We start from the raw sequence: 27,196 nt of genomic DNA, 5'->3' as shown, positions 1-27,196 counted from the left end.
GTGATTAGCTGTCCCTGATTGTTTCTTGTCTGGAGTTCCCCTGGGTTTGTTCTTTATTTACTGTTATGATTTTAGAGGGTTTTTTAAATACTGCTTGCCAGATTTTGTTCATTTTCATGGTTTCTTCCTTTCTGTTGAAATTGTCCACATGCTTGTGGATTTCAATGGCTTCTCTGTGTAGTCTGACATGGTGGTTGTTGGTGTGGTCCAGCATTTCTGTGTTCTCAAATAATATGCTGTGCCCAGGTTGGTTCATCAGGTGCTCTGCTATGGCTGACTTCTCTGGTTTAAGCAGTCTGCAGTGCATTTCATGTTCCTTGATTCCTGTTTGGGCAATGCTGCATTTGGTGGTCCCTATGTAGACTTGTCCACAACTGCATGGTATATGGTAGACTCCTGTAGAGGTGAGAGGATCCCTCTTGTCCTTTGCTGAATGTAGCATTTGCTGGATTTTCTTAGTGGGTCTGTAGATAGTTTGTAGTTTGTGTTTCCTCATCAGCTTCCCTATGCGGTCAGTGGTTCCCTTGATGTATGGCAAGAACACTTTTCCTCTGAGTGGATCTTTGTCTTTACTCTCATGGCTTGTTCTCGGTCTTGCAGCTCTTCTAATGTCTGTGGTGAAGTATCCATTGGCCCGTAAAGCCCAGTTTAGGTGGTTCAGTTGGTCTTGGAGGAGGAGGGGTTCGTAGATTCTTTTTGCATGATCTGCCAGGGCTTTAATTGTGCTTCTCCATGAGTCATCTTGTCTTCTAGGAGGCTTGATTTCCTCCAGGATCCATTTATTTAACTTTCAGCAGTCCACAGGAAAGTGGAGAAGAGCCCATAGCTGAACTTTTCTCCTGCACTTTTGAAATGAGTTGATTTTCTCCCTATACATTCACATTTACCCAAAAGAAGAGATAAAATGGAAAGCTTGCAATCAGAATTTGTTGGAATTCTGGCTAAAATAAATGATAAACATGGCAGTATTGTGCAGAATATTTTGATCAGTGGCTGCTTTTAAGATCCTTTAATTAATACAAATGCTTTCCATTTCTTTCAAAAGTATCTTAAATTTTTAATTGGATGTACTGCCTCCTTTTTTGCACTAGAGGCTGCTCTTAATACATTTCAGTGAAAAATGACTCAACGTTGTGCTTTCCTTCAGCCTTTACGAGTTAATTTTGTTTTTTGTTTACTTATTTGATTTTGCACAGTAAGTGGTTTTCTGTTTTTCTTTTATTTTTTATCACTGTATTGTGTTATATTTACAACACTGTGCTTGAACACCATCATTTTAAAAACCTACTATGGAGACACTGATAGATTACTTTCCCAAAAGAGCTGGCAGGCTACAGTGGCTGGAATGTTGTGTTTGGCTAGAAGAGATCCTGGATGCTCCTCTGCTAGCTATTTTTCTTGGAATGTGGACTTAGGTAAGTCAGAGGATCCAGTGGGCACTGCAGCCTTCCACTATTTTCCTTATTGTAATTGTGTATATCTTCAAGTCATTTCCAACTTATGGCAACTAGATCACTGGAATTTCTTGGCAATATTTTTAAAGTGGGTTTTGCCATTGCTTTCCTCTATGACTGAGAGTATGTAGCTTGCCCAAGGTTATCCCATGGTAATTTGCACAGTAGCTGAGAGGAAAATGGATTTCCCAAGCTAGTCTAGGTGTCATACAACATATTTAGAAGGTGTTTGGTCTTGAATAGGCAATTAAGGTTATTAGTGTTACAAATGAAGTGCTTCTGGAGGAGGTGAAATCTACCACAACTAGTTGGTTGATATAGATCAGCCCAGGTGCCTGTGTTTTTGGACACTCCTGGTGGGGGTGTGGCTGAGGGAACTGTCATGAGGAGCATTTGCACTTCCAAACATAAGCTTTGCTTTTAAGTATTATGTGACTGTCTTAGCTTATCCTCCTGGGCAGCCAGCCAGCTGCTCCAGGAGGGAGATCCAGAACTACAGGGAGGAAGGCAGAGTTATGGTGCTACACAGCCAGCTTTGCAAGCTCCATCTTATTTTCTTGTAGGCAAAAGAGGTGAACAATGCTGTTCTATCATCAGTATTGAAGGAAGACTACAATTTTCTCTTCCAACAAATGAACAAGTGGTACTTTTGCCTGCATTTCACCTCCATCATCACATATTCTGTACTTGGTTCCCCTTAAAATAACAGGATCATAGAGATGGAAGAGATCACAAGGGTCATGGGATTATGACTGAATAATTATGTCCACAGTTTGTCAGTAATGGGAAGAGCAAGAAGATCTGAACAGGCCCTTTCCCTTGTGGAGCAGGGGATCTATCCCCCCCCCATGTATATAGCCATCACTAACCTTTCTTAACCTCAAGACTTGGCCACAGTGGTCCATGCTCTAGTTACATCTTGAATAGACTACTGCAACACACCCTATGTGAGGCTGCCTTTGAAGACTGTTTGGAAGCTTCAAGTAGTCCAATGGGTGGTAGCCAAGTTGCTCACCAGAGCAGCATAAAGAGAGAGGACATCTCTCCTGTTGCATCAACTCCACTGGCTGCCAGTCTGCTACTGAGCACAATTCAAAGTGCTAAGCCCTAAACAACTCTGTCCCTGTTTACCTGTCCAAATTAATCTTCCTTTATGAGCCAGCTAGGAGGTTAAGATCATCTGGGGAGGCTCTGCTCTCAGTCCCACCTCGTTCGCAGGTGCATTTGGTGGGGACGAGAGACAGGGCCTTCTCAATGATGGCCCCTCGGGTATGGAACTCCCTAATGAAATCAGATCTGCCCCCTCTCTCCTGACCTTCAGGAAAACCCATGACGATGGGATCAAGCATTCAGTTAGTAACCCACTAGAGAATTATGGAATAGTGCAATAACAATTTGGAATGGCAATGAATTATGATTTTAATAATGTTTTAAGGATTGATATGTTTTTAATTATTGTTTTAATATATTTGTTTATTTTTATTATGTGTGTGTGTTTATATGACATCGAATCGTTGCTAATATAAGTAAGCTGCCTTGAGTCCCCTACAGGGTTGAGAAAGGCGGGGTATAAATAGGGTAAATAAAATAAATAAATACTATCAGTCCTAGCCAGCACAGAGCACAGTGAGGATGATGGGAGATGTAATCCGACCACCTCTAGAGGGCCACATGTTTTTCATTCCTGGTAGAAGTAATACCCTACATCTTGAGTTAGTTTATAGATCAAATTTACTAAAGGATAAATGACTTTATGCCTTATCTGAAATCACCTCTGTTAGGAACTGGCCAACCTTTTGCAGCAGCTGAAGCTTCTGAACTATCTTCAAGGGCAGCCTTGAAAATGAAATATTGACATGTCAAGCCCTCTTATCCAAGCAACATGGCTGCTTATTTTTCGCTACTGTGTGATATATCAGAGAAGACACCTTTTAAAAGAACAGACAAATGAATTTTCAAAATTGGAAACACTTTATCATGATCTTTTTCAGTGATTAAAAAAAGTCCTGCACATTTCTGATACAGCACTTAGCTAGCAGCCTTTGCATACTGATTATAAATATATGGACTTTGAAGCCACTGTATACGTGACTCTTATTGAAGTAATACCAGTGTTAAAATGCAAGTGATCCCAGTCCTGTCTATATATCATTAGAACTGTTTTCACTGTGCAGTGTAGTGATTGAAAGGATGCCACAATGTTCCCACAAACACTTTTTTGTCAGCTGTCAGTGGAGCACCATTTTTGGAAATGCTACCTTTGAAATATACAACAACTTCCCAAATCCCTCAACCAGCATGAATAGCAATTTGTTCAAACTCTGGATAAATATTGCAACCCTTCATCCTCCACTATTTAAATCAATGGTGAGGAATGACAGATTCATGGACTTGCCCTTCGAATCTTTTACAATTAGCTCTGCTGTTTGGTCTGATGGGAATCCTAGTTGAGCGACATTTGGAGAGCCACACATTTCCTGTTAGGGTTGCCACATCAGGATAAATTAAGGTTTTGCAATTTCAGAGATGCCCTGAAAATCAGAAATCTAGGGACAGTCTCTTATGATGTTGCATGAGGTGATATTTCAAAGGCGATATTACAAGGGGCAGCCCTTGATCAGATAATTTACCAAGATATATTAAGCATCAACTATAGTATGCGATTCACAAAATAAACATTGGGTTTAACAAAAGAAAATGTATATACACATACTTTCAAGGCAGTGCTTTTACCCTGAGGATCAGAGAAGAACTTCAGGGCCAGAACTAGAGATCCAAGAACTCTGCTTTAAAAAATAGCAGGTGAAACAGACAAGCTGAGCAATTTTTGATCTCCTTCTGATGCTGCTCCAGAATATATATCTTTCCTTTAAAGTAAATTCTAAATGTAGTTCCTGGTCCCATGTAGAGGAGACCCACCAAATCAACAGAACTTATCCCCATTGATTGATTGGATCAATCTAACTTTAACTAATAACCAGATTTAAGCCTAAGTACTTGGAATCATTCTATTAAGACAGAAATGCCTTGCTATCTGTGTTTGACTGCTTTGCATATTCTTTTGTGATACCAAGTTGACCCTTCAGACCTAGTCTTAAAAACCTCATATCCTTGCTGGAAGGGGTTGATGGAAACTGTAGGCAAAGAATAGCCGGGAAGCCGACACTTCTCCATCCATGCCAACAGGTTTTCTAGATATGCTCTCTCCTACATATGCTGACACAAAGCTGCCTTACACTGAGTCAGACTACTGCTATATTTAATTCAGCATGTTTATTCAGACTGGTAGGGGTTATCTAGGGTTGCAGGCACAGGAATCTCTTAGCCTATGACTACCTAAGTTTTTTTTTTACCTGAGATTCTTGAATATGTGAGCTTCTCTATGCATAACATGTTCTCTTCTACCAAGCTATGGCTTTTCTGTGCTATTTGTGATGTCACGTGCATTCTCAGACCATGCTATTTCATGAAATAGTAAAAATGAGTGAAAATCTAAGTCTGGTGGCTATTAGGCTTGGGCCTGAATCAGTTTGAATGAAAATGATTTATAATATTCAGTGGTCTGTTTCATATAATCTCTGAAAACAGAAAGGATAGGAGGGAACCAAAAAGCTCAGCAAAATTGATTAAGAGAGCCAATTACTGGAGAGGATAGAGTTAAGTCTGCAATATACCCAAGGCAGGGGTCTGCTGCAAGGACTGTGGGGCTCCTGGAGAAGATGGGATTATTGCAGTGTCTTTTTCTACCTCCTCTGTCCATTTATTTTTTGGAAAGTTCCCTAGGCTCCTCCTTCAGAGAGGGCCCTGTTGGGACCTCACTTTCCCAGCAGCATTTGCATGGGGCGGGCATTGAAAAGTCTCTAGTTCCTCTCTGAGCATGATGGAAGTTGAAGTTTTTCTCTCTCTGTTTCTCAGTCAAGAAAAGGCCTGCTTGTTTCCATGCTCTGATTGGCTGAGAATGGGCACAACCATTGACTACGACTCCCAGAACCCTCTCTTGAGGTTTATCTTATTTTAAAAAATGTTATGGTTATAACTTAAAGTAATTCTAAAAAATCAGTAGACTGTTGAAACTTGGCAGGCCCGCAGTTGTAAATAGGGTCTAAAACCGAGGTAAGTTTTATGTAGATAGGCCTTAAAATGGCTGAGGATTGAACCTTTAGAGTTTCCCATTGTAGCCAATGGGCTGAATCTTTCCCATATGAAAACGGCAACACCCCTCCTGATTTGAGTAACAAAATGAGGGGTTAGCTGAAAATGGACCCCAAAATGGCATGCCTTTGGCCAAATTGCACACCTCTAGTGTCCATACAAATACAACAGAGAATAATATTTGCATGAGGCTTATTTTATGAAGTTACATTAGGTGACTATTTAACTTCTTTGAAGAGAACATATCCAATCTGATTTTTCTACATGGATTCAAGAGGCTAAATTACCTCTCTTTTTCTCTGGGATGGATTGGTGTGAAGGTACCCAGAGTACATAGAACAAAAGCTATTTTATATAATGAAAGGTGTTATTTTTAAAGTTGTTAGTATGGTTAACACACACAAAACACACACCCCAGTGATGCTGATGATAATTGAGATATTGTAATTACCCATGTGATAAAAATAATAATTTTGCACTCAAAAATGAGAACACATGTATTAATAGACAAGACAGGATCTAGAATTGCCTGCTGGCAAGTCTGAACATGACAGTACAATAAATTAATGTATCATGATAATGATAGATTTACCAGAATTTGAAAGTAATATTTCTACAAATTCTCATGTTTTGTTGCAGTTTGAAAATAAGAGTCCTGAGAGTTTATATAAGATAAAAAGAAGTGCATCTTATTATGCAGAGCTGGATTTGTTTTAACTCCCAAACCATACAGCTAACTCTTCTCGGTGTTGCTTGAGCCACTCAATATTGCTCTTCAGAGTTTCACGAGCCTGCTCTCTGGATGCTTCCCCAGCTCCAGCATTATGATGCTTCTCAAAGAAATTTTCCATCTTAAGAAAGAAAAAAAAACATGAAGTGCATCAATGAATGCGAGGGAACTTGTTTGCCAGGGGATTAACCATTGTTTCACTTACCTCTGGATTTTCAGAGCACAGTCTCTCATGCACGGTGGTTTCCCTCATTAGTTTCATATCAGCTATATACCAATACTTAATAATTCTGAATAGTCTTCTAACTGGATTGGTACTCTGTTGTACTTTGGAGGTGTGCTAATGCTTTTGAGCTGAAGAATCAGGCCAGTGTGACTCTAAACATGCTTTTACTGAAATGCCCCCCCCCCCCCAAAAAAAAAACAACTGGCTCATAACATCTACAGAGGGGACATCAGCTTATAGAACTGGTTTGGTGACATACAATAGACCGGGCTCAATTAGACCGGGATCCAGGCTCTTGCCCACAACTGATCCATGTCAGTTATTCAGTTGGGGTTTTTCCGCCCCTCTATTAAGATTGATTTAACCTATGTTTTATTCTGACCTGTGTTGTAAATTGTCTTGGGTCTCTTCCTGGGAGAAAGATGCAGTATAAATAAATGAAATTAAATGAAGGAAGGAAGGGACTCCACACACACCATCATGGAAGTGTCACATCGTGCACAGGTTAACAGAGGCCTATGCATTATGTTACATTAGGCCAAGTGAGATAACCATCTCAAATACGAGCACTGGCAGGTGATGTGAGGCTTTAAAGCTGCTATCTATGCTGAAAGAAGTCCTGAATCTACTTTGAGGGTCAGCACCTTGGATAATCTTTTAAAGCCCTGATTAAAACCTGGAATAGATTCTTCAACCCACTGACATGGGGACCACTAGATGGTGGTGAGCGGCAGATGCTGTAGTGCATATAGACAACTTCTAGCTCTTCTTCCTGAGCTCTTTCGCCATCTCTTGGATTAAAATTGGTCTCTATCATCCTGCTTACAATTTACCTTCTGAACCAGCTGACTGCACTCAGTTGTGGCCTCTTATTCCACTGTCAGTGTTCAGCCCAGTCAGCTTCTATACTTGCGATGGAAATTGTGCTGTCACTCATTCACCTTAAACAGCTAAATATATCTGGCCAATTCTGATCAGGGTCATGTATTCCCTGCTCCCCTCTAATACATCCATAAGGAGGAGAAACTAGAAGCAGTTGAATCGAATTTATCATTACGTTTCAACAGAACCATTCACTTTTGGACAACTATCTTTCAGACCATCTGGCAACTGCTGGTTCAAGACTCTGGAAGTTGCAGACTAAAAGAGTACATTTTCTAAGTTCAGCATGCAAAGTGGATAGGTGAAGTCTAGAAACCTTTACCTGCCAAAACTGGAGCTCTGTGTTGAATGTTCCTGTTATTCTTGATGGTAGGCGCCCAAGGTTTCTGTCATTGAGCGTGTATCTGGAAAGAAGAACATAAGCCAATGAGACTGTATGTGGTGTAATAATCAAAATTTCAGATTAGAACAATTTGCTTGTTGAATTCCTTTTGATACAGAGATTTCATATTCTAGCATAAACTCTTGCTTTATTTTAGTTTGTCTCAACATAGGATTTTCAATATAAAAATAATTCAGAAGTGCTTTACCAGTGTCATCTTCTGTACAGTACTAGCAAGAGTTAGTTAAAGTGCTATGACATTATATTTAAGAGATTCTCTACCAATGTGCCACTTGCTATTTTTGCTCCTGCTCAGTAGCTTTCCCTCTGGAATTCCTCTACCACCTTAATAACTGGAACAATCAATTCACATCTGCTGACACAACCATTACTCTCTGAAGAGGATGATGTTTCCTCTTTGAACATACTGGGATGAACTAGGAGTCTAGGTTCTTGAGAAAGTCTAGTGTCCTGATGGCATTATTCTCATCCAAATATCAGATTAGGAGAAGGAGTATGCAATAGGTTCTTTATATTATGATCTTTGGGATGCAGAATCCCTGCAAAAGTGGAAAAACCTAATTAAAATCACTTGTTTAATCTGAGAGAACACCTCTAGGAACTGCTAGTCTTCCAGTATGACTCTCTATTCAACTTTCACTGATGTTGACCAAGATTTCCAGCATGGCTCTATGGACAGCTTTTGGCAGATGTTACCCATAGAGTCATGCTGAAGGATCTAGAGATCCCTAAAGAGAATGTATTAATCAAATCTGTGAATCAAATCCAAAAAAGTTAAACTTACAAATGAGGAGGAGACCGTACAGCTTACCTGCTGACTAAATATTCCCAGTTGAGGCGTACCCAGTCCCAAACCATGGTTTTTCCATAACTATTTAAGGAGATGTACCGCAAAACATTGAACACATCTTGACTTTTAATGAGAGTTGTGTTGTAGATGTACTTTAAAAATCTAAAGCAAAACAGACATGAAGTGATTACACAAGATGATAAGTATTTCATTAGGGCTGAATGGGAAATGAGCTATGCACTGCATCTCAAAATAAACTTTCACCAAGACTAATTTGTAAGAAACATGAAATATCTTTTAATTTTTTAAAACACACACAGAAAAACAAGAACCAATCCTGTTTCTAGAGCCTGTGCTTATAAAACTAAATTCTTCAAAATGTCATTTGGGAAAGGCTTAGTTCACATGGAGAATAGGAAGCATCAAATTAAATGTCCTTTGATATTTCAAATGGTACATTTTCACACCAAACGACAAATAGGTAACTACCCTATCCACTGGTCCAATGCATGTACAGTTTGGAAAAGTTATTGTTCGGACTATGATACCAATAATGTCCCCAGTCAACTGGGAGCTGTAATCCAAAGAATAACTTTTCTAACTGGTAAAGTTTATAGTGTTCTATGATGTTGGATCTGAGTTATCTTCTTCCACACTGTTCTTGATTAAAACAAACACAAGGCATCAGTTCGCTACCGTGTTACCTTCTGTGTTTAACAGCCAGGTACATATTCTATGGGGATTCTGCAAGTAGAAACTTTCTACATTTCTTTTCTTTAAAAACAGCTAAGGGCCTCCCAAAATTGGACTTGGGTGCTGTGGGTCAGAGAGGAAGTCTAAGCATTTCCCACCATGCCATTGCTCTGATCAAAATGACTCCCTACCTCTTATTAGCCTTGTAGCATCTTCCAATGGGACATCTGTTGAGGGAACTGTCCCAGTGGCACAGGTTTAAACCCTATGCCAAGGGGGCCTAACTCAAATCAAAACATCACATTTGCTTCAGAAATGAACTGTCCACATTTCATAGTATCATAGAATTATTGAGTTGGAAGAGACCTTGTGAGCCATCCAGTCCAACCCCCTGCCAAGAAGCAGGAAAATTGTATTCAAAGCACCCCCTACAGATGGCCATCCAGCCTCCGTTTAAAAGAAGGAGCCTCCACCCCACTCTGGGGCAGAGAGTTCCACTGCTGAACAGTTCTCACTGTTAGGAAGTTCTTCCTAATGTTCAGGTGGAATTTTCTTTCCTGTAGTTTGAAGCCATTGTTCTGCATCCTAGTCTCCAGTGCAGCAGAAAACAAGCCTGCTCTCTCCTTCCTATGACTTTAATTTATCATGGAGTTCCCTTGTAACATGCATTTTGACTGTGAGATATTTGGACATAAAGCTAAACAGGAGTGGCAAAGTGAAATAACTACTTCAAGTGGCAGATGTGGGATAGCAAGAGCAACCTGCTTGAGAATTTGAACATGTTACTTTTTTGGCCTATGAGTCCAAAAAAGTGTGGTCGGGGTTAGACAAAAGGCCGAATAGGGGATAGGGTTACAGCCTGTGTTAGACGGGGTTACACTCCCCCTGAAGACGAAGGTTCGCAGTTTGGGAGTGATCCTGGATTCATAGCTGAATCTGGAACCCCAGGTCTCGGTGGTGGTCGGGAGAGCTTTAGAACAATTAAAACTTGTGTGCCAGCTGCACCTTTTCCTTGGGAAGTCTGATTTGGCCACGATGATCCATGCTCTGGTTACATCCCAATTACACTACTGCAATGTTCTCTACATGGGGCTACCTTTGAAAACCACTTGGAAGCTTCAATTAGTCCAACAATCCAATGGTCGGCAGCCAGGTTGCTAATGGGAGTGGCTTACAGGGAGCGGCCCACTCTTTTGTTGCACCAGCTTCACTGGCTGCCGATTAGCTTCCAGGCACAATTCAAAGTGCTGGTTTTAACCTTTAAAGCCCTAAAACGGTTCTAGCCCAGTTTACCTGTCTGAACGTATCTCCTGCTATGAACCATCTCACAGCTTAAGATCATCAGGAGAGGCCCTGCTCTCGATCCTGCCACTCTCGCAAACGCGGTTAGTGGGGACAAGAGACAGGGCCTTCTCAGCAGTGGCCCCCTGTCTGTGGAACTCCTTCCCTAAGGACATCAGGCTGGCCACCTCCCTCTTGTCCTTCAGGAAACAACTGAAGACCTGGCTGTGGGACCAAGCGTTCAACTAGAGGCATTGACCAGAGGACAATGGCAGGTTAGAAAGGAAACTTGAACATTACGACATTACAAAATTAAATGATTTTTTTAATGATTTTGTAATGTTTTAATCAAACTTTACTGTTTTTAATTGAATGTATATGTTGACAGCATCACTGATGCTTATGTAAAGCCACCCTGAGTCCCCTTGTGGGAGAAGGGAGGGGTAGAAATGAAGGAAATAAATAAATAATAAATTAACTACCAATTGGTAGTTGCTGCTTGATTGTTATTTGAATATATCTGACCTTTTTATACTATGTAGCACTTTGAATGCAAAAGCTAATCCATGCTTTTAATATGAGAAATCAGCAGTGTTTTCAAACAAACCTGTCCAGCAGGGCGATGTTTTTCACTGATGCCAGGCCATATAGCAACTTCTCCTTTTCTTGGGCCAATGGTGTGTTTAGATACTTCTCAAACATATATTCCCAGGCTTGCTCACTGCCAGAGTGTTGCATCCCAAAGCGGTAAACCAAGAGTCGGAGATTCACATCTAGGCTATTGTTTAAGAAAACGACATTGTTGAGGAGGAGGCATATCTTTCACCTTACTTTATGTTTGTTTGCTGTGTGCTTGTTTGATTGAAATTTATATACATTCACCTTGCTCCTTTTAGCCATTCATCAAATAAATGAGATGCATTACCCAAAGCCTCTGGATCATTCATGGCACATGCAAACTCTAGAACTGTTGTACGTAGGAGACTGGAAAAAAAGAAAGGGTAACAGTTTCATTAGTTTTGGATAGGTCTCATTTTAGACATATTCAATGAAGCCCCCCGAGCCCCCCCACCCTGGCTACATGCCTGACAAGGGGGATAAGTGATTGGCTTAACTTGAAGCTATAATTACTCTCTCTTTAGCAGGGCAGCAGTAACTGCAGACTTTGGTCACTGCAGAAAGAGAAAATGAATGCCAACTTCTAACCAAAATAAATATATGCATGCACACAGTTAATGTACACATGTGTATGTTGCGGATAGAATGCCAGCCATTGAATCATAGGATTCCATAGGCCATAGCCATAGCTGTGCTATAATTCTGTAGTGTGAAAGGGTGATTCACTGATCAGCAATTTTGCACTGATTGTTTAATCTTAATGAGTCTGGAGCCAGCATGATATACTGGTTTGCGCATTGGATTCTGACTCTGAAAAACAGAGTTTGAATCCCTGTTTAGCCATAAAAGCCCACTGGGTGACCTTGAGTGAGTAACGTGGTCTCACTCTCAATCTGTCCCAGAAAACCCCATGATAGCTTTGCCTTAAGTCAGAAATGACTTGAAGGCACATAACAACAACAGCAATTTGTCTGGCTGCTTTGAAATAGACATGTAAGATGTTTCTATCTAATTATTATGTAGAGAATTTTTGCATTTATCTACAGCTGAAGGTTTTCAAATAGAGAAGGGACTGATGAAGGTTGGTAGTAATGGGTGCTGGAAGGCATATTTTGAATTCAGAAAGGCATGACAAATGACTGCTCAGGATGGTAGACATATGCAATGGGAAGAAATCTTTTACCTATTAATGTGATCTCCATCATTCTTCCATCCTAGTTGATCTGCAATGGGCTTGACCAGGCTACGGAAATATTCCTGAAATACATACATAGTGTTAGTGACCATTGTGAAGTTCCAGATAATAACATGTTCAGTGATTCCCTATGATTTTTAAAATGTGAAAAGCAAAGGCATGGCAACATTTTCAAACAAATGGCTGGTTAAGAAATGAGGCAGAATAAATTAAACCAGGGCTTTAGTGATATCCGAAAACATGCAAATGTGAGTAGATCAATAGGTACTGCTTTGGCAGAAAGTTAATGGCACTCCATGCAGTCATGCCAGCCACATGACCTTGGAGGTGTCTATGGACAATGTCGGCTCTTCAGCTTAGAAATGGAGATGAGCACTAAGTCAGACATGACTAGACTTAATGTCAAGGGGAAACTTTTATCTTTACCTTTAGTGAACCTGAAGCTACAGCATTTTGTTCCCTTCCTGTTTCAGTCTATTGAGACTGATTCTCAGGAATTGGGTAGGATGTCAATATTTGAATGGTTGTCATGTAGACGATGGATCAACCTTAATTTATGCTGGATGAATTCAAATTCTAAAAATATATTTTCCATGTAAACATTTGGAAGACCTATGAGAGTGTGACTTGCTCAAGGTTTTTTTTTTTTTTGGTCGTGTCAGGAGTGACTTCTGGTGTGAGAGAATTGGCCGTCTGCAAGGACATTGCCCAGGGGACGCCTGGATGATTTGATGTTTTGATGTTTTTATCATCCTTGTGGGAGGCTTCTCTCATGTCCCTGTATGAGGAGCTGGAGCTGATAGAGGGAGCTCATCCCCCTCTCCCTGGATTCGAACCTGCGACCTGTCGGTCTTCAGTCCTGCCAGCACAGGGGTTTAACCCACTGCGCCACCGGGGGCTCCTTGCTCAAGGTCACATTATGTGTTTTCATGGCTGAGCAGGGACTTCAACCCTGGTTTCCAGAGTCATCGTCCAAAACTCAAGCCACTACACCACACTGGTTCTTTTTGAATAGAGATGAAGATTGAATGTACGTTGGCTCCTACACCAGCATAAATATGACAGTGTAGGTTCTGGCAAATGAGGGAGAAGCCTTAAGCAGCAGAAGCTATGAAGAAAATCAAGAAGTGGAGAAATAAGTTGCTGAAAATAAGTGTTTGCCTGCCTTCATAGTGCTACCATTTCAAAATCCTACAAATAGTTCAATTGCTATGGTAATGTATCAAAAGATTTCCAGACAGTATACTAAAAAGAGAATCTATTTTTAATGGACTAAATTTAGTTGGTGCACCTTTGAACTCAACTTTGTACTGGGTGGAATTTCACTAAGATGGGCATTAGTGTGGCAAGAACACAATCAACAGACTATTCCTCATCCCACTGTCATTGTGTCTAGCCAGATAGACTCCCAGCTACATACATTACAACTTTATCCATTGTTATCACAAAAGTCTATGTTCTGTTGTGTCAAGAGAACTTATCCCAGTGTCCTATTATCTATAGGTAAAAATTCTCTTTTATATTCATGCAAAACGAGAAGAACTGTAGAATCATTAGTTTCTATACATCTTGTATAGCATCTGGAGAGTGATCTCTTCTTTGGTTTTGCCAGGTCACTGAGGATAGGAGCACTGTGCACTCTTCATGCAATAGAATGCCAAACATTACTGAGGTGTCTGCATTTTTGCAGAAAGTTTAAAAGGTTATGTTTAAGTAGAATGACCACAATGTGTTGTCAAAGGTTTTCATGGCTGGAATCAATGGGTTGCTGTGTTTTCTGGGCTGTATGGCCATGTTCAAAAAGCATTCTCTCCTGATGTTTCACCCACATCTATGGCAGGGATCCTCAGAGGTTGTGAGGTCTAAAATCAGCTCCAGATATTTGCTGGAGTTGGAGTCACAGGGCTTTCATCACAGGGGAAAGCCAAGGACTAGAGAAATGGAAAAGCTGCAAATGAAGACATTGCTATTTTCTTTCTTAACAAAACTTCTGTCTGGAAATCACTAGGTTCTCCAACACGATTCTAGAGTTAACTTCCACTGGAAGCTCACCACAGAATCACATTGGAAGACCTAGGAAGGAATGTCTAGTTCCTCCAGTATGATTCTATGCTCAACATCCTCCCGCATGACCAGAGGAAGTTGAACATGGCCACACTGAAGGACCTAGAGATTCTTAGAGGCAACATTTTAATCAAATCTGTGAACAATCACATCCACAAAAACCAAAATCGCTTATGTGGAAAGATAACTGTACAGTGATATGGAGAAGCCATTCATAACTGATTGTGGCCCAGAATATAATCCTACCACTGTCTAGTTATGAGGGAGTGGGGCCTTCATCATGATATTTTAATCATTTTTCTTAAAAAAAAAACTTCCCAAGATCTCCATAAGCCAGAATAGCAGTAGAAGCCAAGATGAAATCCCCCAAAAGTAACTTTGCAAGATCTACATATGCTTTGCATCATATAGCAAAACTGCCACCATCCTTTCACAAGAGTAACATATCATCAGACTTGGATGAATCACAATAGTTGCATCACTGCAAAAAAACAAAAAAACAAAAAAACAATAGCAATATCAATGAACAGAATTTTAAAAAAACTGAGGGAGGACCCTAGGGTGGGAAGAAGCCCCCAAAACAGCCTACTAAGAACGAGCTAGACACTGAATACCAAATGTCTTTTGGGGGGAAGACAGAAAAAGATTGAGTGGAAGAGAATATCAGAAATGAGAATATACTTTGTTGGTAGGAACCCCAAACAAGACGAAAACACTCCATACTGCAACAATTTCTTGCAGGGTCCACTTCTAGCTCAATATGATTTTTAAATTTAAATTATTTATTTGCCTGCCCTTTGCTTAACATAGAGGAGGCTCAGATCATAGAACTGAAACCCTATTGGCAATATGTTTTTTTTAAAAAAACCACACAAGTTGTCATGGAAATACGCCCACATACCAATAAAAAGCCTTTTGCATGAGCCCTTCATTGCAAGGTAGCTTTTTAATTAAAAATGTCTTAACCTGCTGGAGAATATGGAGCACAGAGGAGGTTAATCGAGAGTTCTGTTGTAAGAAAATATCAAGATTCATGTTCAAAAACTGGCAGTCTTACCTGAAATTTGGGATAGAGTGTGTCATCATCTTCAAGCATGTCTCCAAGATAAGATACAGACACGATAGCTCTTTGCCATGGTATGTATTCCGTTTCATTTTTAAGATATCTCGTAAGATTCAAGGCATAAGAATAACTGAGAAGTCTGGCTCTGGGGAAAGTGTGAAAAGGAAAAGAATTCTTCACAACCTGATCTATTTGGTACAGCCAATAACAATCCAGTTTAGAAGTGCTTACAGTTTCATCTATAGTCTCTGTTCTTTTCTTCCTCCTTTCAAGTGTATTTGTTAACTTTAAGAGTTCTAGTATGTTGCTATTGCTGAACTTAATTGTATTATTTTGTTGGTTTAATGCAGAGTATTAAATAAGGGCATAGAAAACAAAGCGGAAAATCCATTCAAAGTACTGGAGAGAAATAAACAACCACTAGACTCATAGTCCATGAGAAATCTAAATTCTCCTATTATCTCAGTATTTGTGTATGTGTGTTTTAAAAAGTTCTCTTAAAAATCAAGTACATAATTTGAAAATATTTTCTTGAATATTATCTCAGCTAGACATCAATAGCAAAATATGGTAATATAACACATCTACATGAATTCATTCCACAAATGCACCTACCTGGCCAATGCAAAAGCATCTTCAAGAAAGCCAGCACGATCACCTTGACTAAAATCCTAGTGGTGATAGAAAATATATTTATTTGCATTCAGCAAACTAGAAGGTCCTCATATTAAAACATACATTTGGTTAAAAGCTATATGATACGCCATAAAACATCTAAATATTGAAATATCTAAAACAATTCCATATAAATAAGAAGCAGTTGATGCTTTTTGGGTGAAATGAAGATGCAGTGAGTCATCTGAACATGTTTATATCTCATCTTTCTCCAAAGAAATATACATAATTCTTCGTTGCCGCTCGTGATGATAGCTCCACAAAGCAGACCAAGTGAAGTAGAGAGGCTGACTAAAAGTTTCATGGCTCAATGGACTTTTGTGCAACATTCTAACAGCTAACTCACTCTGGCTGTCACATCCCGTAAACCAAGATCCATATCCATTTCAACAGACTGACCTGGTGGTTGTTCATCATGATATTAGCCAGATCATCCCAAGCTTGTGTTTCATAGTTGACACGATAAAAACCAACATGATTTTTATTCACTTTCAAGAAAGAATTGGGGGGAGGATTGCTGGGCCGTGTAATTGTAATACCTGTGGAGGTGAAGAAAAAACAAAACAAAAGTGGTTGAGTTATGAAGATGTGTCTATAAGAAATATCCTCTGCCCCAAATCCTTGTCATTTTCCAATGTTCTTGTCTGTTTCTCTTGAAAAGTTGTGAATAATATTGCTGAATTTGAGTCATTTCTCATTGTTGTTTTGAAGGCAAAAACATCCCGAGACCAAAATTTCCCCTAAGAAATCTATTGCTTTTTGTCATTAACATTTTTGTCCTGGCCAATATAATATAACTGCTTTGAGAGAAAAGCAAAGAGTCGATAAATTATAATAACAATATGTTGACAAAGAGAAAGAAAAAAGTTTCACAACATTTTTCAGCAAACCATGATTGCAAAAAAAAAAAAAAAAAAAAGTGACATACTGTTGACCAACAGTTCTGAACCATGTATGGGGTACCTTGCTTTGATAGCCATTCTCTGTTAATTAAGATTACCTGCAGGTTCTGATTTACTGTAGAATATTGTGTCGGTTGTATTTCCCTCGTACCATTTCACTGGAATATTCCATCTGTAACTGAAAGTTTGAAAAGAAAAGCATTTTCAACTTGAAATACGGACCAACACAGTAAAGGATGCTACAGGGTAAGATTCACATTTGACAGATAGAGGCCAAATATAGTTGTTTGTTGTGCTATGTGCCAAGATGCTGCATGTGATGGGGTGGGGCCAGAAACAACTTAAGGCCTGGCAGCCCCTTTACACACCTCTGAGGATCTTCACTTCATGGCACACTCTCCTTCCTCCAGTGCAAAGTGAGTTTTGTCTGCTTACTTTGGGGTCAGGTAGAATTGTTCACTATTTACTTTTATTTATTTATTTTGTTTTACCCCATACTATGACTGGGGGACGTTGGCAGTTGGTTAAAAGTGTTGCCTGTAAATAGGCTGTTACTGGAAGGTAGTGGGAAGAGAATATATGACTTGGCAGCCTTTTAATGAAGGATAAGGTTCTAGAGCAACCTTTTGAGACCCGAGAGCCAAGTGATGGCAAATGAGTGTATTCCTGAGGTTGACCTGGGGTTTATTCTCATTTATAGAGTCCTGGAACTTAGGTGGGTGTGCCCTGAGTTTACCTTCCAGTAAATAGCTGGCTGGGGAGTAACACAAGTAGTGGCTTGCCCTCAGGGCTTAGATGTCCAAGGGAGGCTGAGAAGGTTGTCAAGGTCCACACTGACCTCAGCTGTACCTGCACCAGTTTACTCCCCCTTCTTGCACCTTACCAGGTTCAATACAAATGTAACCTCTTTTTTTTGTTCCCATTATCCCATGGCTGGTCACCAAATAATTAAAAATATTTGTGAAACCATCTGCAGCAATTAACTATGCTCTTTTTGGATTCAATAGGTGAAAAGGTTTGCATGTTAAGCATTAACTGAGTGGCAAAGTAGTTTTATGAAGGAACAATAGTCAAGGAGTTGGAGAGAGCAGTCCATTATCCCCATGAGGATATTGGAAGGCTAGTATACACCTCTCACCGGCTCTCTCAAACTCATTTTTGTTACATCTGGGTTACTTTTTTAAAAGGCCTCAAACAGGTACAGTCAGGCATGTAGCCAGGGGGGGTGGGCTTGGGGGGCTTCAGCCCCCCCCCCCAAATTCTCATGGTGGTCCGCGAGAAGGCCTTACTGGTACATTATTTAAACTGTTATGCTTATTAATATCATGATCTGATCACCATGCTCAATATATCCCATATGGATGGGGGTATTGGGGTAATGATACAAAAGGTTTGCTAGGGTAGACCTTCTTTCACTCAGACTCAGCTCCCCCCCCCCCCCCCGAACCAAACTCAGCCCCCCCCCCAATCAAAATCCTGGCTACGGGCCTGGGTACAGTAGGTATAGGCAAAACCATGTTATTTTGAGGGACTTATTTTTAAGGAGGGGGTTATTGGAAGGTCCTGCAGAGGTAAAATGGCCTTAACTGCCAGCCCCTTCACAACCCTGATTTAATTAACTACTGTATTGCCAGTTTTCACATAAGGCATTTCTATCCTCTTCTTGAGGTCTCCAATTCTGTGACAGAGATGTCTCTCCTTGGGACATTCTGAGAGGAAAGGCTGCCTTATTTTAATATGTTTTCAAACAAATTCATTCACCACCTAAACCACCTCAACTGAATTTGTGGTCAAGATAACAGCAGATGATACAAAATTTGTTAAGCTAGATAATATAGTAACAACATTATGCAACAACTGGAGAAAGCTTACTTAAAGTCAGAAGATGGCTGGGAAGGATCTGCTTTGGGATCTAGCAGGAAACGCTTCTGTGTGAGTGTTAAGTTTGAATGCATGCTCAGCACAGGGTATCCCATCTGCCTTGTCCAGGTGTCCATCACTTCTTCAACTGGTTGACCACTTGCCTAAGAACAATAGTAGATGGTCATGATGAGAAAGCCAAATGTGACTAAAGAAAGGTATAACTTTTCTTCTCAGGAGGTGAGAACTACAGAGACAACCGTTTCCTCCCATAAATTCACATTTAGGAACCACATGAGACTAGTGCATCAAAATAAATATTTTAATTGAACATCAGCCATTAGGGAAAGGAGAAATTTTAAAGTATATATTGCTTTCATAGATAGTCATATTTTTGGATTTGGAAATGCTCAAGATATTAGAAGCCGTCCCCAGTGTTTGTCTCAAAACATTACTGAGCCTAAATTTCAAGGAATACATTATTGTGATAAAATGCATTAGGAATACTTGGAAAAAAAGAGAAATATTGGTCTGTCCGCCTACGAAGTGTTTGCTGCTTCTATGAAAGAAAAATACAAATACTAAATATTAAGAATCTATGTACCTCTTCCATTGCTTTCCAGAACTGACTCGTTCTTGCATTTCCAAATACATTGTCTCTCAAATATTTCTGTTGGAGAAAATGAAGAAAGTTAAAATGAAGGCATTATCAATTAGAAAAACTGACTTTTCGCTCCTCTATTAGAATCTGTTCATAAGTGTGGCCGCACTCCTAGTGAGAAAGACAGAACCCAGAAAATTTACTTTTTTGGATTATATTTCCCAGAATCAACTACCTACCTTGGTTTGACCATGTTGGGTGGTTGATTCTGGGAATTGTAGTCCAAAAATGTAACTGTTCCAGAGTCAGGTATGACTTGACAAGTGGCAACTTCACGTTTTGGTGAACCACGTTTTGGCCAACCAGAGGCAAGCAGGATATAAAAAATGATTTCTTTTATTCTTATTGCTGCTGACTTTCAAGTCCCATCCCCTTTTCTCTTTCCACTACAAAAGTGAAATATATTTTTGTGCACTTCATTTCAAAATTGAAATTCTTTTACCTTGATTTTTCTAATGTAGCTATCTTTGGTGCATTAATCTTGCATGCACAGTGCTTCTCTAGATATTTGATGTGGGGACTGTCACTCACTCCCCCCCCCCCCCCCCCCCGGATGCCAGGGATTTCTGCCATTTTATTACTATATTTGCATATTTCTTGAAATTTCACTGTGGATCAGCAGCTGGTGGTTCATGGACTGGCTCACAGGCCATGACTTTGAGATTTAGTATGCATGTTTTGAGCACATTGGCTCCATTGATTAAAAAAATTGCATTAATTGACAATGTAACATGTTTTAATTGTGCAAATATAGTTCAAATTTAAATATAGTTTTGCATGCAATTTTATATTTACCAAACATATTTGCAAGTTTGAAAAATATCCTATCCAGATTTTATAAACAAGATGGGCTCAGTTCTCCTGCTAGTTTGAAGAGGTACAACATTAATATTCCCACATGGAAATATTGAATTTGTTCTCCCCCCACCCCCCAAGAATCAGCAAAAGAAAAATGTCATAGGACTTTGCCACTCAAGTTTCTCAATAACTGATATCTTGAAATCAGTTCCTTTCTGTTATTTTGTGCAAAAGAGCTGATGTGGTCAGCGGCCTTGGTACATTGGTCAATTTATTTAATTAATATTTTTTATCCAGTACCATTTACAGTTAGATTGCCATGTCATTTACACACTGTTTACAAGCAGTATTCAAGCAGCTCCAAATGTGTCATTTAAGAAATAAGCACATGATTAGTCAAGAACCAGCCAAATCAAAGAACTGTTTTCAAGATCAGATTCAGGTTGTTTTTCTAAGAATACAAAGCAATCAAATATGTTACTCCTGGTCATCATGAGATGTCCTCCAGCAGGCCCGTAGCCAGGATTTCATTTCGGGGGGGGGGGGGGGATAAAAAATTTTCAGGGGGGTACGGGGGGGCTGAGTTTCGGGGGGGGGGGGCTGAGTCTGAGTGAAAGAGGGTCTAGCCTAGCAAACCTTGTGTATCATTACCCCAATACCCCCATGCATATGGGATATATTGAGTATGGTGATCAGATAATGATATGAATAAACGTAACAGTTTAAATAATGCACCAGTAAGGCCTTTTCGCGAACCACCTTGAGAATTTGGGGGGGGGGGGCTGAAGCCCCTCAAGCCCCCCCCCCCCCCGGCTATATGCCTGTCCTCCAGTGTATGATAGAGGATCACATACAAGCAACAATGCAAGCACTAGGAAACAAGTTCCTTCAAACATAGCGGTGCTTTTGAACTTAGGAAGACAGAAAGAGCATGTGGGCAATTTATTGCCTTCCAGTTATTATTGGACTTCAGCTGCCATCATTTCTCACCACTTTAATACAAACTAGGGCTAGCAATAGCTGCTGGCTTCATGTCAACAGGTGTTAAATCTTCTCTGGGTTTTAGCCTGAACTTCAAAGGAGATGTCTAATGTGCTGGCACTAGTTTAGAATTAAGCTTCAGCACCTTGGACAGCTGAACCTATGTACAATTCTAACATTTTTGATCTGAAACTTGTAGTGATATCACGCCTCATGGGAGCCACGAGCTATAGCCAATAGGTTGTAGTCCAACAAGAACACCTGGATGGCCATAACTTAGCCACTCCTGTTGCCTATGATTTGGGCAAAACTGCTGAGTATCCAGCAAATTCAAACTCTTGTGGCTAATATACATTTACTGAAAAGATTTACAAGATGAATAAAAGGATTTGATTCCCCCCCCCCCAAAAAAAAGTCTGTCCTTGGTTTAAACTTAGTCAAAAGCATAACTCTTGTTGACCTCAATTATTTCACTCAATTAGAAGCTATTTATGTAAGAAAGCAGATTGTTCTCATTACACCCTGCTTCACCTTATATTCCTGCTATTCAAGAACATTTCTTAAAATAACCCTCATCCATTTAACCAGACAGGAATTTATAATCCAGGTACACCATGCAGCTCTCAGTAAATAAAAACGAACATGGTCGGAATGCTGTCTGTGAGCTCTTCAGTCCTAATTGCATTGTCCAATAAATGTGTCAGGCTACAAAATGCTGACTCCCAATGTCCTTGTCCTATTAAAAGCACTGAAACTTGCTTTCAAAGGCCAAATAATGGTTCTTGCAGCCATGTGAGACTGAGAAAAAGTGTTTTTCGCTCTACTGTCAGGGAACAGCTGTGCTTTTGCTGAATTTTCTTTTAAACTCCCTTGCTTGTGTTTTCATCTTTAATTGAGACATAATTCTTCATTTGCCAAACATATACGTGAGGTCAGCTGGAAAACAGAATTGGTATACCTGATAATGAAAATGTATCAGAATTACTTTGCTAGATGTGGCTTTTATGGCTCTAATTCAGGGATAGGTACTGGTTTGCCAATTCCTCAGTTCCCGGGCTCCGTGAAGACTCCAGTGGATCTGATTTTGAAAGCTAAGCAAGGTCAACCCTAGTCAACACTTTGATGGGAAATCACCAATAAATACTAGGTGTTGTGGTTTATATATCAGAGGAAGGAAATGGCAAAACACCTCTGAGCATTCTTTGAATTAAAAAACAATGACATTCATAGGGTCATGAGGTGAACTGAAGGAACATACAGACACATACAGCATACAGGAGTCCTTAAAATGGAATCTGGGTAGATATACTCCAGGTACTGCCACAGCTGTTCATCTCTGATCTAAAGTAGTGCTTGGTTTGCAACAAAATTTGGTGTGGTGAGCAACCCTGAACACAAAACACCTTTGATGTGAGAAATTGTATTACAGCATGTGCCTAACCATATGGGAATCCAGAGGATCACATTGTCATGCCAAGAGGCAAAAGGAATTCAACAATTTCTTCAAATGAACAAGCAAGTACAAATCATTTTGGTAACATTTACTTTGCCTCCTGGCAGAATAGGCAATCTTGGTTGTGTTAGGCAATATACCTAGTGATATAATAGAACCACGGCTCACATGATGTATGTTCTAAGACTTTTTGACTAATAGAAAAGCAATTGTCATCTGCCAGCAATTCTTCCTTTGAAGTTTAGCTGCAATTTTCCCAGCAACCAGGTGTGGATGGGGTTTTTCCAGCTACAAAATGCTTTTGGGCACTCCCCTCAAATCTATCTGTGCTGCAATTCATTTTCTATTCATAGACTGGTGCCTCTCTTACTACTCCTACTATCACCAACCCTATACTCATTTCAAACTTTCCTTTTCTAATACAAAAGTACTGTAGCTGTTTACTCTGTGGAATAGATCATCCATCCATTTCTTCCTAACAACCCCTTAGATCTTGAGTTAGCTGCATGTTGACAGTAGATGGTGCTGTTTGTCTCAGTCTCAGCTACTTCTGTGCTTCCAAAAGGGTAATCACAGGAAAACACTGTCATGACACAATACAACTCTGATGTGTCAGTGTATTGCTTCTTGCCTCTAAAGGTGAGGGTATGGAAACAAAGTTGAAGATTGTATATTCATTTAGGCTGTTAATAATTTTGCCTGTGACGATGATGTTGGTGATGATGATGATAATTTTATTTCTTGCCCACCTCTCCTCATGGCTCAAGACAGATTACAGCATTACTAAAGCTTAAACAAACACATCAGCATGAGACCAATAACATAAGTATTCCTATTTTTATCACTTTTTAATTACAATACTGGTTATTGAATTTAGGCTTGCCTGCGATATAAAATGGAAGAGTAACAATGTGACATGAGAGTACAGCTGTAGTTTGCTACTGTAGTACTGTGCTTGGAAATGTTACTCGTTTTGATGACAATGTTTATGCTGACTGAAGAATTCTCAATGGGGAATTCTGAGAGCCAGGTTTTTTTTTGTAGTCCAAACAATAAAATTCACAACCTCTGAAAATTGTTAAAATGAATACATATAACAGAGTTGTTGTTAATCTTGGAAGTTGGAGAAACAGAAAGAACCTGCAACTTTATATTAAAGTGGTAAAATTCAAAGGCAGAGGCAGGAATATCAGAGACTAACCGAGAGAACAAAGTTGGTAGCACAAGTTATTTTAGACTAACAGCCTGACTATTCTGGCCAGAAACCCTGGATTGCATGTCCACATAATGCCCAGGGACCTCTGACCTATAACCAGTTCGCCTAGTTTTATTCTGTGTTAGAATACGTTGGGGAATGCTCTGAAGTTTCCCAAGAACTCTAAAAGAGCCTTGCACTTTGGCCAATTGACCTGAGGAAAGGAAGGGGATCTTGAATTGTAATGCCCAGAACTGAGCAAAGTATTCCAGGTAAGGTCTAACCAAAGGAGAATAGAGTGGCTTTATACTGCACTTGATAAGGACAGTGTACTTCTGTTGATATTTACATTTGATTCTTTTTATTGCTGCACCATACTGTAATTTATTTCTGACCACATCAGATGAGTTGATTTGCCTGCTGAATGCTGCTTGCTCTCCATTTTCAACACGGAGCCCATTACATGAAACACATGTACTTCCAGCCAGGCTCTGTGCCAAAAAGGGAGAGCAACTGATGTATGCCACTGCAGCAACACGGGAAGCATCCTGTGTTGCCTTTGGACCAATGGGGGGAAGCTGGGTGGCAACACTTCCCCTCATAGGATGGGATCCAAGATAAGTCAGGTGATATGGGGCATGGAGTCATGGGTTCTCTACTCCCCTACCGGGATCCCATGAATTCCTTACCCCTTTATAATGAGGTTCTATGTTCTATGTCCTCTAATGATACCAAATTACTTAAACATCTTTTAAAATCAAAAGTTATTATCCTCAAAAGAGCTGAGGATACAAAAAAAATCTCAAAAGTTCTTTCCAAAGTTTCATATTATGATTAGCACTAAGATTAACACAACCCTAATCATCCTTATTAACGAGTGGAGACTACTGTTTTCAGAAGTAGGTGTATATGTATAGTTTTATAGCCTTTATTTATTAATTTATTAATTTATTAATTTATTTTTTGGACTTATATGCCACCACTTCCCTGGGGCTCGGAATGGCTTACAAGAATGGCTAAAATCTAACAAAATTTAAAAGCAATTTAAAACAATTTAAAAACGGCAATATCAAACATTAATAGCCTGTCGAAACAGGTATGTCTTACATGCCCTGCGGAAAGCTGGTAAGTCCCGCAAGGCACAGACTTCAGGTGGCAGAATATTCCAGAGTGATGGTGCCACTGCTGTGAAGGCTCTGCGTCTGGTTGCTGTTAGATGCAAGGTCTTGATACTGGGAATTTCCAATAGATCTTGGTCCTCAGAATGGAGGGATCTCTGGGGTTGGTAGGGGGTGAGGCGGTCCCTCAGATACATCGGCCTCAGACCATGCAAGGCCTTAAAGGTAAGTACCATCACTTTGAAAGTGATCCGGTGCTCAATTGGTAACCAATGCAGCTGTAGTAAGATTGGGGTTATGTGGCATCTCATCGGAATTCCCGCAAGAAGCCGAGCAGCTGCGTTTTGTACCAACTTGAGCTTCCGAATCACCGACAGAGGAAGGACAATGTAGAGGGTGTTACAGTAGTCCAGTCTTGAGATAACCGTGGCCTGGATCACCGTAGCTAGGTCGTCCCTGGACAGGTAGGGGGCCAGCCGTCTGGCCTGCCGCAGATGAAAAAAGGCGGTTCTGCTAACGGTGGATACCTGGGCATCCATCATCAGCAGAGGGTCCAAAAGGATTCCCAGACTCTTTACCAATGATGATGGGCATAGTGCCTCGCCATCCAGGGTAGGCAGCTGGATATCCCCACTGCCCAGTCACTACTTTAGTCACTACTATAGGCTCACTACTGTGACTAATTTCCATAGAACTAAAATGCTACAATTTATACTTATAATGTAGTTTAGTTTAAAATTATTAGGTACTTGAGGCTTCTCAGCGTGGAAGAATGGAACAACAACACCTGAGTTGTGCACAGCCTCCAGATGCTGGAAATAAAAGAGGGAAGCCTGCCTCTGCTTATGTATTGTCTGTCTCTGTCAATTGTATAACGGCATTGAATGTTTGCCATATATATGTACCTGTAATCCACTCTGAGTCCCCTCAGGGAAATAGAGTAGAATATAAATAAAGTATATCAACATCACCATCATCATCATCATCATCATCATCATCATCATCATCATCATCGTGTTTTCTTGCATGGCAAGGGGTTGGAATGGATGGCCCTCAGAGGTGGCCCTAGGTAATTTTAAACTGTAAGCAAACAGTATTTTGCACACCCCCCCCCCCCCCCAACCAATCACTGATATATATTTTCTGTTCATCGTGGGAGTTCTGTGTTCCATATTTGGTTCAATTCCATCATTGGTGGAGTTCAGAATGCTCTTTGATTGTAGGTGAACTATACATCCCAGTAACTACAACTTGCATATGTCAAGGTCTATTTTCCTCCAAGAGTGCCTCAAGAGTGCCCCTGGGCAAAATCAATTATACTGCAAATGCTTACTTTGCATAATGGGTTGAGCCACCCCTGATGGCCCTTCTGATCTCTTCCAACTCTATGATTCTGTGATTCTAGCTATGGGACCCAGGATAGTTAACCACCTATGTAGTTACATTTTAAATTACATTTTAATAAGTTTATCATGACTTCAACAACCTCAACAAGCGAAGAGATAGCAGCATGAGATATTCCTTTCACCATTAATAAAACATGTTCCTGCAACTATAAAAGTAGCTGAGAGTTATCATTATACCACAAAAACAGGGGATCACCTGCAATTTATACTTATAATGTAGCTTAGTTACAATTTTGTTATTGGAAAAAGAAAATAGTTACATATAACTAGTTCTTTTTAATTCTGATGTCTGTTTTTTCACATATCTCAACAGATCACATACCTGACATCCAGATTGGAATTTTTCTGGTGAAATCCAGTCTTCAAGCATTCTAAGTATTGATGCTCCCTAAGGAAATGGTAATAAGGATTACAAACATCAGATTCTTCATACCAGTTTTAGCCTGAATGAAACATTTATAAAAATATTATTTCCTTATTTGTATATAACCTAACAACATGTGTGTATGGCTCATAGTTTTAAATTGTCTCATGTGGAGTAAATACATCTCTTTAGCTCTAAAAACTTCCACTTCACAATGTGAGAATGAAAATAA

The 27,196-nt window shown here is 39.9% G+C and overlaps 1 protein-coding gene across 1 annotated transcript in view; it reads right to left on the bottom strand.

Moving 5' to 3' along the window:
• Window positions 1-3,406: 3,406 nt before the first annotated feature.
• Window positions 3,407-27,196, bottom strand: part of ENPEP (glutamyl aminopeptidase) — a 50,181-nt gene continuing 26,391 nt past the window's right edge. Inside the window, exons 8-20 of the mRNA XM_067468643.1 lie at window positions 26,923-26,988; window positions 19,593-19,658; window positions 19,001-19,152; window positions 17,227-17,306; window positions 16,626-16,765; window positions 16,167-16,222; window positions 15,546-15,696; window positions 12,413-12,486; window positions 11,494-11,595; window positions 11,219-11,389; window positions 8,659-8,799; window positions 7,767-7,848; window positions 3,407-6,457 (exon numbers count right to left, since the gene is read on the bottom strand). Coding sequence (XP_067324744.1) covers window positions 6,320-6,457; window positions 7,767-7,848; window positions 8,659-8,799; window positions 11,219-11,389; window positions 11,494-11,595; window positions 12,413-12,486; window positions 15,546-15,696; window positions 16,167-16,222; window positions 16,626-16,765; window positions 17,227-17,306; window positions 19,001-19,152; window positions 19,593-19,658; window positions 26,923-26,988 — 1,419 coding nt within the window. The 3' untranslated portion in view covers window positions 3,407-6,319. The remainder of the gene's footprint in view (window positions 6,458-7,766; window positions 7,849-8,658; window positions 8,800-11,218; window positions 11,390-11,493; window positions 11,596-12,412; window positions 12,487-15,545; window positions 15,697-16,166; window positions 16,223-16,625; window positions 16,766-17,226; window positions 17,307-19,000; window positions 19,153-19,592; window positions 19,659-26,922; window positions 26,989-27,196) is intronic.

Source organism: Anolis sagrei, chromosome 5, assembly GCF_037176765.1.
Source record: "Anolis sagrei isolate rAnoSag1 chromosome 5, rAnoSag1.mat, whole genome shotgun sequence".
In the NCBI taxonomy this organism is placed as follows: Eukaryota; Metazoa; Chordata; class Lepidosauria; order Squamata; family Dactyloidae; genus Anolis; species Anolis sagrei.
The sequence above is the reverse complement of the archived record's forward strand: the minus strand, read 5'-3'. Positions and strand labels throughout refer to the sequence as shown.